Consider the following 19494-nt stretch of genomic DNA (forward strand, 5'->3'; position numbering starts at 1 on the left):
AGAAATTTGATTCCGCACAAAAAGTTTAATGGAACTTCTTTGTTCCATAATTAATGAAATGATCGTAAAAATCGTCAAATGCACTTATGTACTTCAGAAAGACAAGCATATACATAAATCTAATGATAATTTTGATGTGACACTTGGCACAGATATCACTGATAGTCATACCAACCTATGTAGAAAAAAAAACATATTTCGACGAATGGCTTTTTGCGCGAAATTTAAATTAAAAAGTCTTACTATTTTTTGCCCACAGCAGTAACCCCTTAAAAGAATGGAGCAACTGAACATAAAACCTGCTGAGATTTACGATAAATTATGTTCTATGCAGGAAATTGATTTTTATTGGAAATTAAAAGGCTATTTGCGGAAAAACATAATAATAAAACATAAATACTTTAAATTAGCCTCATTATTATGAGCTTTTGTAGCGTAGGCCCTCGGAATTAATTCTTCTTTAACTGAGCGAAAATTGAAGAATTTTACTAAATATTTTTATAAGGATTTCATTACTCCGATGCATCACCTTAAATATTTACTAGAGAACAAATAGCATTTAAAACATTTTTATTACCGTTAAGGACACGAAATGTCCTTGTTTATATTTCAAGTGAACCAAATTTCTGACAGAAATCTTATGGCCAAATATATGCATAATATAGTTTGTTTGTGCACATGTCACAAACATGAAAACAAAATAGCTTATCAAGTAGTTAAATTTATGAGGAAAAACAATGGCAAATTGTGCTTGACGAAACTCTTTAACAGTCGCTTTGTGTGCCAACAAAAGAGAGCAGCTTAGCGTGTTTCTCTTTTGTTAGCCCAATTCGTACTAGCAAATAATCTGTCTGCTGTTACGGTACTTCCGAACCTACACTAAAATATGCTACTGTTATGCGGCAACAACAACAACAACAACAACAGCAAGCAAAAGCCGACACAGCAGTTTGTAAAAGCCGCAAGCGGCGGTGAGAGTGATTCGATTCGATACAGTTAAGTGTACGTAGTAGCCGATTGTTATCTGCAAGAGTTGCGTGTCCTTTGCGAATGAGCCGATTGCCGATGGGAAGGTCGTTGGGTGGCGGCCGGAAATGGGCGCCCTATGCATTTATGTTGTGTGCATATATTTTCAATGTAGTCGTGTTAGTAGAGCATATTTGCAAACTTATATGACGGAATGTGTGCGTGTGTGTGTGTGAGTGTATGTTGGGGTCTCTAGTATGCGCTGAAGGAATGTTTTTGTCTTTTCAGTATCGAAAAGCGTGGATCGTTCGCAATAATATTGTTGGCGGTCGGCAGTTTTCAGTCGAACAAATGGCGGCCAAGTGTCAAGTTGTACGAATTGATTTCGATAGGCTTCGATGTTCGTGCGAGTGAACTCTTTGTTATGACTGTGCGTGTTAATGCGAACGCTTAAGGTTACAGTGAGAAAAATTTTTGGGTGATTCACAAAGTTGGTGGCAAATTGATTTTACGGGATGTGTAAACAATTTTTTTAATTGTAACGGAATTAAAAAAGAAAATGTATGTTAAAGAGAAATTAAAAATTATAAAGAGAGAAATTGCAAAAAATATATAAAAATATTAAAAAAAAAATTATAAAAAAATTAAAAAAAAAAATTTAAAAAAAAATTAAAAAAATTAATAAAAAAATTAAAAACAAGTAAAAAACTTGCAAAACCAGATTAAAAAAAAATACAAACACATTTCAAGACTATAACACACAAAAATTCAAGGAACAAAAAACTAAATTTTTATATTACTACAATTTTTTTAAAAATCTATTGCTCAAAACAAGTTTTCTTAGAAACCATCTTCTCCCAAGTTCTTTTTGAATTTTTTTAACTCTTATTTACAGACAAATTTGCGCTTCAGTCATTGCAATATGTTGATTATTAGTAAAATGGCGGTGAAAATTTTATAAATTGAAGGGCTTTGCATGCTATTCAAGCATGCGCCTGATTGTAGGCAATTTTTTTAGAATAAATTTTAATAGCATAATAAATAATTTAGTAAATTTAAACCAAGCTGAATTATTACTAGGCAAAAATAATTTGATTTCTTGCGTAATTGCAAACCGCCATTGCTTAGAAATTGGTTTTCGGCAAAGCGCCTAATTGTATGCAATGTTTTGGTTTTTTATAATTTATTAAATAATTGCCGCTATAAAAATAAGAACTTTTTAAATTTATGTATACTTTTGTTTTAGTTCGGACCAAACTTTGCAAAAAAACGTTGCCTACATTTAGGATGAAGTTGAAAAAATTGCATAATCAAGTTAGAAGAACAGCTGGTTATCAAATTAGCGGACGATATACATATTTTTGGAAGATGACTCATGACATTTCGTCTGACCGCATTTCGCTGAGGTTTTCAAAAAAGCGCCTAATTGTATCTTTGTAAATTTATATTACTTTTATTTTAATTCTGCCATACTTTAAAAAAAAGTCGCATACATTTAGGATGAAACTGAAAAAGTTTCACAAACAACGCAGAAAAACAGCTGGTTATCAAATTAGCGAAAGATATGGGTATTTTTGGAAAAAATTATGACACGTGACGTTTAGTGTAGTCAAATCGTAGAAAAACGTTGCCTACAATTAGGACAAAGTTGAAAAAGTTTCACAATGAAGGTAAAACAACAGCAGGTTATCAAAATAGTGGAAGATATGGGTATTTTTGTAAGAATTATGACACATGACATATAGTATAGTCTAGCCGTACTCCACCGAGACTTTGAATAAAATATTCATATGTTAAAAAAATTAACCTAAAACGGATTTATTTTTAAATATGGAAAACCAATTGCTGTCATTCAAAAAATCTAAAAAATGTTTGACGTTGCATCTACGCCTTTATGAGGCCAATTGGGTCCCCTCTGCGGCATACCGTTCTTCCGATGAAGTTCATCGGTACAATTTATAAAAAAAAATAAAATAATTTCAAGCATGAGTAGCATTTTTAAGTGCATACAAATAAAGAAAGTGACGGCATAAATTTAAATTCAATTTAAAAAAGTTAAATTTGGAAAACTACTAATATATATCGTCTATTCATAAGTTAAACACGACATATTTAACTCAAACTCAACTTATTAAAAATTTAATTAGGGCATTCTGACGTCGAGTCCTGCATTAAATATTAATAACTACTCATTTTTGTTCTTCCCTAAATAGATTACTTTAACACGATATCAAATGCCATAAGTAGACCCCAAAGGTACAACAAAAAGTTACCATACAAAAAAGACATCACTTTACAAACTAAGCGTTAAATTGTGCAATTAACCGATGCATAGTATTATTTGTAATATTGGACCGTTATTTAGAACAGCGAAAGCGTCACACAAACGCCAAGTGGGAAAGTAGGAGTGTAAATGAAGCACGAACGCAATGCAGGTGGCAGGAGCCTTACGAATACAAACACACACATATGTATGCACACCTTCATTGCGTTGGTATTAGTTTCGTAACTGGCAATCGTGCTAGACTAGACTAGACTCGCTAGCACGTACTCTTTATCCTGTCCGACTAGTTCGGTAGATGTGAGCGAGCTGCGTAGTCGTGATGGACGACCGAAGCAAAATCGCAGGAAGAAAATCGTTATTTGAAAAGCATTTAATGCAATATAACTGTCAGTGAGCAAAGCAAGTGATTTTCAATTAACATTGTAATCTGTAATCACAGTTGAAGTCAGCGCTAAACAACGTCAAAAGAAGGAATAATAATTTTGATAAAAGAAAAAAATAAATAAATGAAATAAAGAAATAAATGATTTCTTTCAATTAAATTGCAACTAATAATCGTGAGTGTGTACTGTTAGATGGTGAATCGGTGAACTAATCGATGAATCTGACTTTTGTGTGTGTGGTTTAATTACCTAAAAGGGTTTTGTAATAATTCAGTGAAAGGATTTGTGGCATGTAAGGAATTTGCTTTGATTATATAAAAGGCTTTTTAATAATATTTATAAGAAAATCAAATTCAATTATCTACGAGACTTTAATTCTTTAATTGTAAACAAAAACTGTTAGAAAATTTTTCAAATATAAAATGTTATGTAATTTTGAATGAATACTAAAAGTGAAGCGTGTGCAAAATCGTTTTAAATATTATAAAAGATTATTTTTGCAGAATTTTTTATTTTCATTATTTTTTGTCCTCAAAATCGATTTTCAATCCTTGTTAGAAGGTAAAATTAATTTTTTTAGTTTAGAAGAATTTTTTTGTGCACTGAAAATCTCGGAATTATAGTATAACATTCGCATAACATAACCTAAAAAACGAAAATATTTTTTAAAATTTTAATATTTTTTTATTTCGAATAATTAAACACTTTTTGTGGGCATTGAAAATCGACATTAACTAGGAATTATACTATACTCGTACAACATAACCCAAAAAAAACCGAAAATTATTATTTTTTCAAATTTTTATATTTTTTTATTTCAAATAATTTAAGACTATTATTTTTTGCCTTGAAAATCAAATTTAACTCAGAATTATATTCGCACAAGACCTAAAAACCGCAAGTTACTATTTTTGAAAATGTTTTTTCAAACAATTTAGCACTTTTTATTCGCACAACTTAAACTAAAAAAAGCAAATTAATAATTTTAATTTTTTTTTACTTAAAAGGATTTTCTTGTTACCTTGAAAACCGAATTTAACTCGGAATTATATTTTATTCGCACTACATACCTAAAAAACGCAAAAAAAATTATTATATAATTTTCATATTTGTTTATTTATTTTTCAATTTATTTTAATGATTTACACAAGTGAAATATCGAATACTAGAGCAAATAAGCAGTAATCCTTTAGACCTTCACAATTTCATTCAAAGTCATCATAAATGTATGCTTCTACAATATTTATTTTTGTTTGACAATGAAGAGAAGAAAAAACATTGCCTACAAACAGGCGCATGGTAAAATTTTATATAGAGGATCAACTGCAAAGTTCGATAGCTTAAGTGTTATAAGAGTATATAGTTGTATTTTTTATTGCGTTTTCTCCACATTTATACTCTTGAGATTAATTCTTCCAAAATTCGTAAAGATCTGAGCATTAGAGCCAAAGTTACAGCTATCAACAGCGCTCTCCTCACATGAGCTTGGGTGCTCGTGCCAAAACTTTAAATGCTATTATCGCAAAATAATGTTCCTGAAAAAGTCGGGTTGCAGTGAGCACGGTTTCTCAAAGACCATATGACCTATCCATCTAATTTGTTGTCATACTTAAACGAAGAAAGAAGAAACTTATCATCAAAAAAATCTAAATTCACTTTTTATTGCTTACGATTCACTACATAAAATTTCAAGCATCACCAATATATAACTAATATATAACCATTTTATAACCAAAACTCAAAGTTTCGTTCAATAAGAGTGGTTCCATTATATCGTTTTTCCTTCGCCTGTAAGCTTATAAAAAGTGATGTTACGTTATTTTGCATTTTAGGTGACGATATGTACCTACGAATGCATACTTAGAAGTGAGAAACCCTTACAGAAATATAATAAAGTGACCAACGAGTCGTATGAGTAACATTAATTAATACTCACGACAATAAAAACGAACGAAGCTTCGAAAAACAAATGCTCATTACATACATATAATCAGTTAAAGATTCATTTTTGTAGCAACGTAAAAAATTCTTCAAACATATTTGTAGAATTTCTGCCGTGTCTATAGTTCTTTGCCTGATCTAAATCCAGATATGTTACGTTAAAGTGACAGTCGTGGAGACGTTATTTTAGCTATCATAGATTAACAATAACTTAAATTTTGAGCTTAGATATTATAAACTACACTTATCTATTGAAATTGTAGACTTTAGACTTAAAAGAAACCATTCTGTCTGTAGAGTTATTACAGGAATAATAATGAACAAATTCCCTCTACAGACAACCTTTCAATTATATAAAATCCAAATCCAAAACTGTGCCGGAAATATTGGAAAAATAAGAATTTAAAATGAAAGTTCTTTTTACTCCGAACAGGTTATATTAAGTCTGCCATGAAGTTTGCAACCACCGATAGAAATGTCGAATAGTTTGTAAGGAATATAAAAATGATCTGCGTGATGGGCTGAATCGATTTATCCAAGTCCGTCAGACTGTCTTTCGACACGTTTCCTATCTGCTTCTAATCTCTGCTCAAAATATTTCCTCAGTTTTTGAGATATTGATTTGAAATTTTGCATATGTCCGCTTCTTCAAAAGGAGTTGCTTATTTGTCTGAATATATCAATATCCGATCACTATAGCATATAGCTGCCACTCAAATGATCGACCAAAATTATGTCCTTGTATGGAAAACATTTTTAATTGACAAATCATCTTTACGAAATTTGGCACAAATTATTCTCCAAGGCAGCCTTACAATTACTGAAGGAATTGTTCAGATCCGACCAATATAGCATATAGCTACCATACAAGTGATCGAACAAAATTAAGATAATCATCTTTTTATTGCCCGTTAAGTCATAAAAATCCAACTGTTAAGGGTGTTAAGGGTATTATAGTTTCGATGCAATCGAAGTTAGCGTTTTGTTTTCAAGTTTTAGGTTATATTATGCGAAAAATTATATAGAAATACAACTATCATTAAAGTGGTTGCTTAAGTTATTTACTGTGCTTGAACTACCATAGGCAATTCATAACTACCTAACAACTCAACTAAAAGCAAACGTAAACAAAACGCGCAAATTCAGCCGATTTACGTCAGAAAAATATAATCACTTCTTGCAAAACAATTTTTCTGATTGTCTAGTGCGGCGTAGAGCCAATAACAAAGAGTCTCGATGATGTCCTTAAGACGTTTAGCAGTAATTGCACCGTTATCGCTCATGCACAATAAGCACAACAACACTTCAAATGTGGTTAATCTGACAACCACAACAACAGCAAGTGCAACAACAAATGTACAGCTGAAAAGTGCAAAAGACAGCACAGCAACAACAAATGTTGACTTTAAGCAAACACAAACAGCAGCAGAAACAACTACAACAATTGTTAACAACAAACACAATAATAAGCATCAAATTATCGACGATGTTAGTTACACCGATGATAGCGCCGCCGGCAATAGCAGCGATGACAGCAATGAGACATACACTAGTGTAATTAACACATACGCGGACGGCGGCAACGGATTGCAAACGATACGCGCCAGTTTCGGCGTGAGCGGTCTCTTCGGCCACAGTCCAGGTGGCATTAGCAGCGGCGGCAATATCGGCAGTGGCCATCAGTCGTATCCGCATACAATTAATGGAAATGCCAATTTACTGTTATGCGGGTGAGTTAGTGCAAATGCACAGTTATTAATCAGGCACACACATATGTATACACATACATACATAAGGCTGCACAAACGTGATTGCAAACAAAGAATGCTACACTAGCCCAGCCGAAGTATGTTATTTTAACAAATCATTATATTAACCGTCACTTAAGCGCTCATTCGATAATTTTCGAAATATGCCAATTTAAATAAAAAAAAATTTTAATTTTTATTATTTTAAATTATTTGTTTCCATAAAATATTTTAAATTTTTAAATAATTTATGTACATAATTTTCAATTTTTCGTACATTTGATTTTCTGTTTTCTGACAATTTTTTTAACTGTTATTTTTTTTTTGTTTTCTGAAAGTAAATAAAGTTTTATAAAATAATTTTGGATTTGAAATGTGAAACAGGGGCACTAAAAAAAATTTATAAAAAATAAAAAAATTTATTTTGTTCAGAAAGTTATCGAAAATAATCGAAAATATTTTTCTTGGCAGACGCAGGATTAAGTATTTTTTATTGTTTTAATAAACTGCAGCATTATACAATTTTTTTTATATGTATTTATTATTTTTTAATGAAGCTAATTATTAGTTTTGTACGTTTTAATAAGAATTTTAAAATTTATTTATTTGCTTCAATGACATCTCGTCATTTTTGACATCAAAATTTTGACAACCATAATTAATGAATAAATTTTCTAAACGAGCGATTAGTGGCTAACAATTAGAATATGAAATTTTTTTCAATCACACCTGCTCGATTTTTCAAATTTAAACTTATTTACCGCTTACCGCTATTTTGAAATTTATATACATTTTTTTGATAATTTTTAAGTCAACATTTTAATAATTTTTTTTCAATAAAATATTTTGTTGCGATAAAATATTTTTCCCGAATATTTTTCCATAAATTTTTGTATGCAATAATATTTTAAGAAATTTTTTAAATTTTTTTTTTCGCACACAAAACATTTTATCGAAAAAATTTATTAAAATAATTATTTTTGTTATCGAAAAAAAATTTTGAAAAAAAAAAATATTTATTTTAATAAATTTTACATGAAAAATAAAAATATTTATTTTAATAAATTTTTTTCGATACCTTCTTTTGCGATAACATTTTAATTATTTTTCCTTTCGATAAAATATTTTGTTTCCGATAAAATATTGCGATAAATATTGAATTAATTTTTTTCGTTGAAATATGCATTTTATTTTTACATAACTTTTTTGCGTTAACAACATTTTAATACATTTTTTTTTTGATAATTTTTTTATACCTACATTTTAATTATTTTTTTTTTATCAAATAAGTTGATTTTCGATAATTTTCTTGCGATAAAATAATTATTTTTTTCGATAAAATATTTTTTTCCATACATTTTTTGTGTGATAACAACATTTAATTATTTGTTCAATCAAATATATTGTTTTTCGATAAATTTTTGCGATAACAACGTTTTAATTATATTTTTTCGATAAAATATTTTGTTTGCGATAGTATGTCGTATCGATATCGATACAGTTTTTCGATAAAATTATTGCTATATTTTCTTATTGATCAAAATTAAAATGCACACATCTATTAAATTTCATTCGAATATCTCTAAAACTGCCGAGCACATTTTTATGATCCCTAAAAAACTTTGCCTTAAAAGTCGCTGACTCAAAATCAGTTTTAGACCCATAGCCTCTTATGCGCACTTATACAGAATGATTAGCATACCATTTCCCGCATATGCGATTTTTTCGTTTCTATGGCTACTTTAAAATTTTAAAATACTTGATGCCGTGTTTTTTAAATTCCCGGAAATCGTGCTTTTGGAATTGAGTTTTTTATTGCTTACGCTGTCAGATATAACCAATATATTGGGTAGTCGAAAAAGTATTTTCGTATTTTGCCAGTAGATAGCGTTGCAGTCGTGTATCTCCAGTACTATTAATTTTTTCATAGTGTTGGAAAGGTAAGATTTTAAGCTTCATTCAAACAAAAAAATGCGAAAAGACTTTTTCGACTACCAATATTATCGAAACATGTTATTTTAAGAGCAAATACGAAATATTGTCTGCGTTTGCATACACATTTACAAGTCTGTCAGTATGTTATGTTCAATTTAGTAAATTTTGCTGTAAATTGCAGAATTTTATGACCACAATAATAGTCCGCTAAACCAATAAGGATATTGGGACAATAGCAATATCTGCCCGTTTCAATTATATTAAATTACATGAGCGCACATATAGTACATACACTTATACTTGTACAAATGCATCACGTGTCTACCAAGCAAACGTAACTGTCATTTTAACAAAGCAATCACATTAATTTTTGGTATAATTTCGTTTGAAATGAAAAATGTAGCCAATATCTTTATACCAAAGTACAATTAATGCAATTTTTACTGAAATTGATAACTTGCAACTGTTACAACTCAGGCATTTCTCCACCTTATGCCCATACTCAAGAGTAATGACCGACTAATGACTGTTCGTTTGGACCATAAATATAAATGTAATTGTCCTAAATATTCAATAACTTTATTTACCGAAATTGGAAAGATACATGCGTTACGTATATAATTACATATACTATATATGTACATATACCTAAATGAGTTGCATGTTAAATGCGATTGACCCAAAGTGAAGCAGAAGTCACGCGAACACGCGCGCCGCTTTCACGTTGGCCACTCTATTGATTTTACGTTTATAATATTTATGAGAAACAAAAGAAGTGCATAAGTTTGAAACAATAAATATTATAAAACGTTAATCCAGAAACCATTTCAAATGCGAGTATAAATTTGCTCTTTTTCCGACACCCACGTTGTGGTTATTTATAGCAAACGAAACCCTCGTGGATATCAAAAATTTCTTCCAGCAAAAAAATCCATCACTTCACGTCACATCAAGTCTATGACGTCACTACTTGCATATTCGTTAGATTAACAGCTTTAACCCAAAATAAACGAAACAACTGTATTTCTTGCTTTAATATTAATGTAGCGCTCGTCTGCTTCTCCAATTTTCCCCATTTTTCGCCATTTTCTTATATTTATTTGTTTGTATTTGACCTTTTCTTGCAGCGCCATGCTGTCAGTGGTTACCACCATTTTATGCGTTGTTTGTTATTGTTGCCATCGCAACATAAAGAAGCGCACCGAAGCGGCATATCGCCAACAACACCAGTGGCTGGAAAGCGATCCCAACATGGAAATATATAGTGTGGAGCAGGTAAGTTGCCACTTAAACGCTTTAATGAGGGGCAGTGCTTTTTTTAATTGGGTATTAGGGGAGTTTGCAGTGTGTAATAGATAGTTTAACCTTTTGTAATCATTAGCAGCTGTGTTGGTTTAGTGGTTAGAGGTGCGTGCTGTCAGTTTGAAGCACCTGGTGGCGTTCCTAGTTCCGGTCAAAGCAAATTAGGTCGACTTAAGGCTTAATAGCTTAAATGATCTGATTTTATAGAAACTAATAAGTAAGTAAAAAGGTTATCCCTAAATTAAATAAGCTGGAAAATTTCACAAAAATTAAAAAAAAATTGGAACCCGGAGAAACTATTTAGAAATCTATGATTAGTTTGAACCAAAGCGTATTGTTTTATTAGCAGCTCTGCTTAAATTGAGTTTCAGTATTATCATTACCTACACTCTAGTCTTCGTTACTTTTCGTACCGAAACTGTTATTTAAAATATCGTAGAAAAGCCGAATGAATCATGGTGCACAACAAATTTCAATGAGCTGTGCCCATAGACCTTATAGAAAAGTTTTTTTGGAAGGATATTGGTTTGCGGGCTCACTAAATCCAACTCGTTCCACTTGAAGTCGAACGACCATCTAGCGCGAAAACGAGATGAAAACGAAAACTCACTCACTATTTGGTATAACCTATGGGCAAAGGGAATCATTGGTTCATATTTCTTAAAAAATTAACGATTAACGTGTTGGAAGAGAATATTCGACGCGTTATTGCTTACATACGACCCCAATTGTTACAAAGAGTGGGCGAAAATGAGGTCTTTCGGCTAGAGCAACTCCTGATCATTATATGCGTTTTATTTCTTCTTGAAAGCCATATGTCTAAATAAGCATATTTTATATCAAAATTTTCAATTAAAAAACAGTACAATAATTCTTGAACAAAATACTCAACTAGCTTTTCGAGGAAAGTATAGGTCATAAAGCAGATTTTTGAGAAAAGTATAGGTCACATAATAGATACCTGAGAAGCGGCTCATACTTTAAGAACCAAAAAACATACTCATTGTGATGTCAGGTAACTCCTGAAGTTCGATCTCAAGCAACGCCACAGTGCCTTGTACCGATCGCAAATATGCTTAGGCGGTAGTACAGTGCTTAGTTCCCCTGGATGGCCAGTGTCAGTTCCAAAGTGTTTTAACCAGGATTAAGACGAGTTTATCTCATCTTCTAAGAAAGTACTTGAACAAATGGCATCCCAAAAAAGAAACTCCTACAATCAAAGAACTTTGCTGAGAACCAGGAACACACTAGACTTCTAGCGAACTATCTAGAGTCAGAAGAAAATTGCCATTTCTAATTTTGAAGTGACAAATCTACAAAACGCCACGGATCGATCACCAATATGCTTAGACGATTTATTCCGATTCGCAAGTTTACCTGGATGGCGTCAAATCCATAATATTTCACCCTGTACTGCAAATTTCCCGAAAGCAGTTCGGCAACTGGTATCCAGTAATATTTTTAAACTTATCATGAGAATGTCAATTAGAAAATAACTGATGAAAACCCTTTTCAACTAGAAGAATTGAAATTTCGCTGAGAGCGCAGAACTCAATAGGCTTCTTGCGAATTGCCACTTGCGATTGTACTGTGACAGGACACCCACATTGGTTTTATCATGAAGTATGTATATCGATGCAAGAAAGCAGTATACCGAATAGTAATTATTTATTAAGTAAATCATATGCTTTATATACTCGTATATATACATAAAAGTGAAAATATTATCGATCCTTTGCGTATGTGCATATTTTTGTTTTGTGGCCACATATTTCATAAGAAGGCAACTAAATAGTTTATTTTTATAGCTCAAAGCTAAAGTAATCAATATTCGAATTTGGGATATCAAAATAATGAACATTGATGTGTGTGTAAGTGAGGCACTTAAGTAATTTGTTGGGCTAGTGCTCAGTGGAAAGGAAAAGGTGTTTCCTAAAATAGTTGACAATAGTTGTTACGAAGGCAGTGACAGTTGGATAAGTCATTTTATTTCCGATTTAATGACATAAGTTAATCACTAACGTACTAACGGTAAATACCATGAGTATCCAATAGGGAATCACAAATAATCATTTAGAGGGCTTTAAATGATTATTTTTTTGGTTAAGAAGTTACTTAATGGGTTACATGGGAGTCTCATGTAAAAGTAGCCTTTTTTCAAACGTTTTTTTTTTTATCATAAAAAAAAATAAATTCGAATATTTTATTGTTGTAAACATATTAACAAATTAAATTTTTGGAAAGAAATATTTTAAACTCTGTCATTGCGACGCCATTTCCGGTGACCCTTCGGAAAAAGATGCGTCAGCGTTGGTAGGATAACTCCTTAAAGGATCATCTAAAGTGAAAAATACGTGCTTTTAAAACCTTATCTTAGAACTTCGACGAAGGAAAAAAATTGAAAATTGGATTTTTGGCAGACATTTTTACAAAAAAAATTAAAATTTCAGTGAAAACTTTGCGACATTTTTCAAGATTCCAAGTTTTCAAGAATTGTAGATCTGCGTAAAATTTTAGGAAGACCGGTTGAGTAGTTCTCGAGAAATCGTTCCAATCGACTTCAAAAACACAGTTTCGAGAAAAACATATTTAAGAAGGTCGTGCAAAAATCTCAAAAATATTATTTTTGTTTGAGTGCTTCACTGACTTATCAAACTATTATCGTAGTTAGGCTGCAACTAGCCAGCTGAACCCCAAAACAAATGTTCATACATCCGCTCCACGAGTGTGTGCTGCTTAATAATAGTCATCCGCCATCAAAAAATATGTAATCAATACTCACTTCATATGCAGAAACTTAAGTATAGGATTTGACAGGACACTGGTCACTTACAAAATTAGGCGCGTGGATTAGAAGATAATGTCCGGCAGGTAATTAGTGGCAACTCGCCATAAATATTTTATATAGTTTACTCTACTTTTTAGACCATGTCTGCAGCTAATTGTAATTATATTTAAAGAAAGTAATAGGAAATTTAATGCAGTGATAATTAGTGCCAAGAAAAGTATAGGCGATCGCAACTAACAACAACTAATTACAGTGAATCATAACAAATAACATTTTCCACGCCACACCAATCCACACAGGCGTATATACTTTCCTTAATGTGACTTTACTACGGTCCGCCGTACTAACGTGTCACTATTTTTTACCGTTTCACTTTGGTCAGCGAAATTCGTCGAAATAGTGGTTCTTTACAAACCACACCACATTAAATCAAGCGCTTTTCTTGCAAGTTGAGCTGTCTTTCTTCGACTTTATTGATAGTACATATCTGCTAAGTAAACATAATTAAGTTTTATGCGACATTTCTGTTTGCCTTTGCCTTTGACTTTGCCTTTAAAGGCGGCGTCATGTCAACACCAGTTGCTGTGATAAGTTTTTGGGTTAAATCGGACATTTGCCATCATTAAATCAGTAAATTAATGGGACAAGCAAGTAAAGTGTAATATAGGACACTTGCTTTTTTGTTGTTTACTTAGCGCACGACAACTACAGTTACGCACATGCATTCATATAAATTGTAAGTTCCATATGTCAACACTAAATTGAAATCGATTAAGGTAGGACTATATATCCTTATTGATTAAAGTAGAACTGAGTGGGGAAATTATTAGTAAGTGGTGAGTTTGAGTAATTAATTGAAATGCTGAAATTTGTGGAGTTTCATATAAAAGAGACACTGTAATAACTTCTATAACCGAAATAAAAGAGGCGCAATAATTTTTTAAACCAAAAAAAAATAAACAAAAATGATAGTAGAAGGAAATCCATTGAAAAAGGAAGCGAGTATGGTAAAAGTTTAAAGAAAAAAACTAATATGCGGGCGATATGTAGTCGAGAAGTGGCATCTTTCAATCGTTTAGTGGTGTCTTTTTTGCATTTTCTGAGAAAACTTACATATTGTATGTATATGGTATACACCATATACTTTATTTAATTTCAATAAAAAAATGCTTGCTAATTTGAATTTTTCACGCAAATTATAGTGATCTATCGGCTGTAAATTATTTTTCATTTACTCTTTCCTATATTCGCTTCGCTAAATTTTCTACTTTTTACTATTTTTTAATGCTTCAGCTCTAGTCTAAAAGCCTTAGAAACTTGCTTATTGAAAATTTGTTAAAACTTTCATAGAAATATTACCAACGTATCATCAAAAAAATCAATATTGGGTTTTTATTGCTTACGATTCACTACAATATACTACATTTACACATGCAGCATAAAATTTTCAGCTTCTGCTCTCAGGCATAACCAATAACTAACCATTTTATAACCAATATGATAACCAACACATAACCACTTTATAGCCAAAACTCAAATTTTATTTCGCCTGTAAGCTTATGAAAAGTGATATTACGTTATTTTGAGTTTAAGGTGACGATTTGAACATTAGAACAACTAGTATACTAAAGTTTTAAATATCATAATTTCCATGCCATACCTGTTTTCAGCTCAGTTCAACCGAAGAAAAATCATACAATCTACTTTTATGCAACAAAAAATATTTACAGTTGCTGTATGTGAGTAAATATGTCAATATAAGGAAATGTTGATTGCTTCAAGTAGTTGGAAGAGCAACTAGGAAATAAATAACCAATATTCCTTAGCCAGTAGTTATAGGATACCAGGGCGTATGAGTAACGAAATTTGCTTATTCAAACAAAATTGTCCATTCCCACAACCGTTGCGCCGGAACGGACCCGGATTTTTAGCCGGCCAAGGACTCCGTAGATTTTTGCCGCTATAACAACAACAACAGTAACGAAATTTGCAACGATTTCTTATAAGAACTTACACCTTAGTTTTGCATATGATGTATGTAAATACATGTTTTTTAGTCATACATGTTTAGTTATGTATATACATATGTATGTGTGTGTATAAAAAAGTGTATACAAGTAAAATAATAATTTATTTCTTTGTAGGTATAATTATTTTGTTGATTGATGGTCATACTTCTGAGATTATGTGATAATTTAACGAGGTATTCCATACTTTCGGGTATTTAGGTTACTCAGGCATGATTAATAGCATACTAGTAGATTGGCTAATTTATGATAAATATTACAATTGGCATTAAATATGGTAATAAAATAAACTGCAGAAATATATGATTTATTGATAAGTCATATAAATAATAAAAGAAATGTATATAAAAGCCACATATTAAAAAATAATAATTAAATACATTGACTATTTCTATTTAAATTTATTTCATTTTCCATTTTTTTTTATATTAAGTATGTACTTATATTTATTAAATCAGCAACATAATTTTCCTGTTAAAAGTCATACCGTTATTTAAATTTACACATGTCGCATCAATAAGTAAAAATAATTTGAAAATATGGCAAAATAAACAACAACGTTAGACACCGCTTCAATTAAGTGTAAGTACCTTTTGAATATTTACCAACCCAGCACACTGCTAGTAATATTTACCCGTTCACAACCAATGAAGGCGTCGAGTTAGGTTTGTGTTTGTCAAATAATAACACACATAATCGTGCGAAGACAATATTTATCTATTTTTCATGAAATCAAATAATTTACTGTGTGCTTCCACACTTTTCGTTTGCTCAGTAAGTGTGTAGTAACAAGAAAAAGCTACAACTTCGGCTGCACGGAAGCAGTAATACACTTGGTGTACTTCTTATAGCATATACATAAGTGTAGAAAAAATCTTTATCGTTAAGATTTATTGTCAAATAAAAAAGTTTTCCATACCAACACTTGATTTTATTCGATCAGTTTATATGGCACCATGGTACAATTGTAGTCCGATCTGAAAAACTTCTTCAGAGATTGTAGTATGGGTTAAAACAGTAATCAGAGCCAAATTTCGAAAAGATATCTCATGAAATAAAAAAGTTTTCCTTACAAGGACTTTATTTTGATAGGTCGGTTTGTATAGCAGCTATATCCTATAGTGGTCAGATCTGAACTTTATGTTCGGAGATTGTAGCGTTGCCTTTTACAATTATCCATGACAAATTTTTTGTTGATATCTCTTCAAATGAAAAAGTTTTCCATACAAGAACTTGCTTTTGTTCGATCAGTTTGTATGGCAGCTATATGTTATTGTAGTCCGATCTGAACAATTTCTTCAGAGTTGCAAGCTGTATTATTTTTAGAGCCAAATATTAATTTAATTCCAAAAGAATGCGTATCATTTTAACTGGTTAAGAACTAGTCTTCAACAGACTGGTTGCATTTGGGTCAAAATGAAAGGAGTTCTATAACTAGTTTATAAAAATCTATGCGAGATATATATGCCATAACCCTAAATAACTTAATCCTTTTTAACTGGTTACGAACTAGTCTGTAAAAGACTAGTTGTTTTTAGGTCAAAATGAAAGCAGTTGTAAAACCAGTTTAGGAAAATCTATGCTAGGGAGATACATATGCCTCGAACTTAAATAACTTGCTTTTGGGTAAAACCGGTTTAGGAAAATCGATGCGAGCTATATATGCCTTAAACTAAGATAACTTAACTATATTACTTTCTTTTTGTTTCTTTACAGAGCTACGAAACCTCCGGGCTATTTTTGGGTGAATCCAGCGACGGTTTCACCACCTTGGCAACGTTGCATCACGAACCGCCACCTTCGTACGATGCCGTGGTGGCCATGCAAGAGCAACAATTGCTGCAACACCAACTCTACCAACAACAATGCCGCCTACAACAACAACAGCAGCAACATCAACAACAGCAAATGCATTTACAGCACAGTTCGCCGCCGCCCGGCTATCGCTCCACGCTCACCGTCAACGACATGCCAACACCGACCATATCCGCATCGGCCGCAACCAGCAACATGGCCATGGACACGCTGAACAACGACAGCAACGGCAATTTGAGCAGCAGCTGCAACATCAGCATCAGCGGCAACAGCATTGGCGGCAATAGCTGCAGCAATTTCTTCGCTTGCGGCAAGCCCACGGCGTCGGCTAATAGATATAACAGCAACAGTAACAGTGCGGCCTTTTTCAACATGAAGAAAGCGCTGAACGCACAATCATGCTGCTCGCTGCAGCGCGCCGAGGTCGAGAATATGTGGAACGCTGCCGCGGCTGCAGTGGCGGTGCGCGCCTCACATGCCACATCCTCGCCATGCGGTGCCGCCAGTCTGGCAGCGGCCAATGCAGCCGGCAGCAGCAATGGCAGTAACAACAACAACAACAGCCGCAGTCATATATCGCCCATGTTGCTGGCGCGCAAATCATTGCCGCTGCCATTGACGTTGCCCGCGAAATTCTCAGCAAAGTCGGGCGCACGTCGTTACCTCGCACATCAAAGCACTTATTATCGTCGCGGTTGCCCACTTTGCGGCAAATTTCGTTACGACGTCGATGATGCACTCACACTGTCAGTGGAGAGTGGATTGGACGTGCCCACAACCACTTCAACATCAACAGCGGCAGCGACAGCAGGGCGTGCGGTGGCGGCAGCAGCTGCTAATGACAATGAAACTGAGGGTGAAGCAAGCGTGTGCCGGGATTTGAGGTTAGGTGACAGCTGTCAGCAGCTAACTGCGTTAGACGATGTGGTTTTGAAGGACGGCAGGAGCGGATGTGAACGCCGAACGGCCGCAAGTGGAGCAGATACGTTGGGCCATGAACGGTTCGATAAATGTGCGTGCGTCGTCAATATTTTGGAATCCCCAACCACTGTAATTATTGATAGCGATAGCAATGGCAACAATAACAAAAGCAGCATCGTACGAATTAATGGCGCTAACAACCCAAATGCACAACCTAATGAGTTGCGCAACGAAACACCTGTTGAAAATCCCACAGAAACGATCGATCAAAATGCAAATGACCAGGCAGTGGCCGAGAATGAGAGCCTGGTCGCAGCTCAGTGCATGGAGTTGACCGAAAATGCGAATTCTGAAGCTGTTGCTTCAACCAACGCCAGGAGCGCGTCAAATCCTGACACCGAGGCAGCCACAAAGGTCGTTTCGGGTGATGTTTCGTTGCCTAATTCACCCGAGGATAATACTTTGGATGTTCTAAATGCCAATAGTGGCATCATCAGGGTCGACATGAGTAAGATCATCGATCAGACCGGGTTACCTACCTATGAAGCAGTCGCAAAGCTGGAATCTAGTGGCTATGTGTGAACGTACTGACGCTGCTTAATGAAAAGACAGATGTGCTTTATTAGTTTTAATTGAGAAAAAGTCAAAATATATTTTATAGTCACTAAAAGTGCATACGATTTATTGAATACACAGTACATATTTAACAAGAAAAATATCGTAAAAATAAAGAAAGAAATTATCTGCAACCAAAAAAATCGATAATTTTTATTTAAAATATTCAATTTAAGGCCAATACTGAGCAATTCGGGTCAAAATGTTTTTGTCTAAAATCCAGAGCAAGTATTCGAAAGCAATAGAGAGTACATGCTATTGGTATAAACTATCTAAAATCGATAACTAGTGCTACATATCGATAATATTATCGATAAATTTTCATATTTTAAGGCAATAAAGAGTACTTGCAATTGGTATAAAATATCTAAAACCGATAATGAGCTCTATAAATCGATATATTTTATCGATAAATTTTAAAACAATCGATAAATAGTATTTAGACTCAATGAGTTACCCTAAATCCATAAAGTGTGTTGTGTAAGTCTACAGCAACTATTTAAACCGCATAGTATCTAAGATAGATAAATTTTTCGATAAAAATATGCTCGTTACTTTTTGCCGAAAGGGTCATAGTAATGATTTTTTAAATGCAATCGATACAAATTATCTAAATTCGACGAATATTTGAAATCGATTAAACAAAGAGCACATACAATCACTGCAAGCAATCCGAGCTTCTAAAGTGAGTACCTGAAAACGATAAATTAGAACTTAGACTAATCGATAACCAATATTCAAATCGTGATAAGCAAAATTGAACAAGTGT

At 33.0% G+C, this 19494-nt stretch overlaps 2 protein-coding genes across 14 annotated transcripts in view; one reads left to right on the plus strand and one right to left on the minus strand.

Moving 5' to 3' along the window:
• The window catches only part of LOC105229172 (probable beta-hexosaminidase fdl), a 45754-nt gene that overhangs the window by 14049 nt on the left and 12211 nt on the right, over window positions 1-19494 (minus strand). The gene's annotated exons all lie outside the window — the stretch shown is intronic.
• LOC109579762 (transcription factor kayak) lies at window positions 1289-18850 on the plus strand. Of its 11 annotated transcripts, none has more exons than XM_049453060.1 (4): window positions 1289-1396; window positions 6780-7304; window positions 10385-10532; window positions 17091-18850. In XM_049453060.1, the coding sequence occupies exons 2-4, from the start codon at window positions 6811-6813 to the stop codon at window positions 18690-18692; spliced, it is 2244 nt and encodes a 747-aa protein (XP_049309017.1). In that variant the 5' UTR covers window positions 1289-1396; window positions 6780-6810; the 3' UTR covers window positions 18693-18850. The 11 variants fall into 11 exon arrangements, with proteins under 11 accessions (XP_049309017.1, XP_049309011.1, XP_049309014.1 ...); XM_049453054.1 differs by having other exon boundaries at window positions 1318-1456; window positions 6659-7304; XM_049453057.1 differs by having other exon boundaries at window positions 1319-1456.

The sequence above is a fragment of the Bactrocera dorsalis genome, chromosome 3 (assembly GCF_023373825.1).
Source record: "Bactrocera dorsalis isolate Fly_Bdor chromosome 3, ASM2337382v1, whole genome shotgun sequence".
Lineage (NCBI taxonomy): Eukaryota > Metazoa > Arthropoda > Insecta > Diptera > Tephritidae > Bactrocera > Bactrocera dorsalis.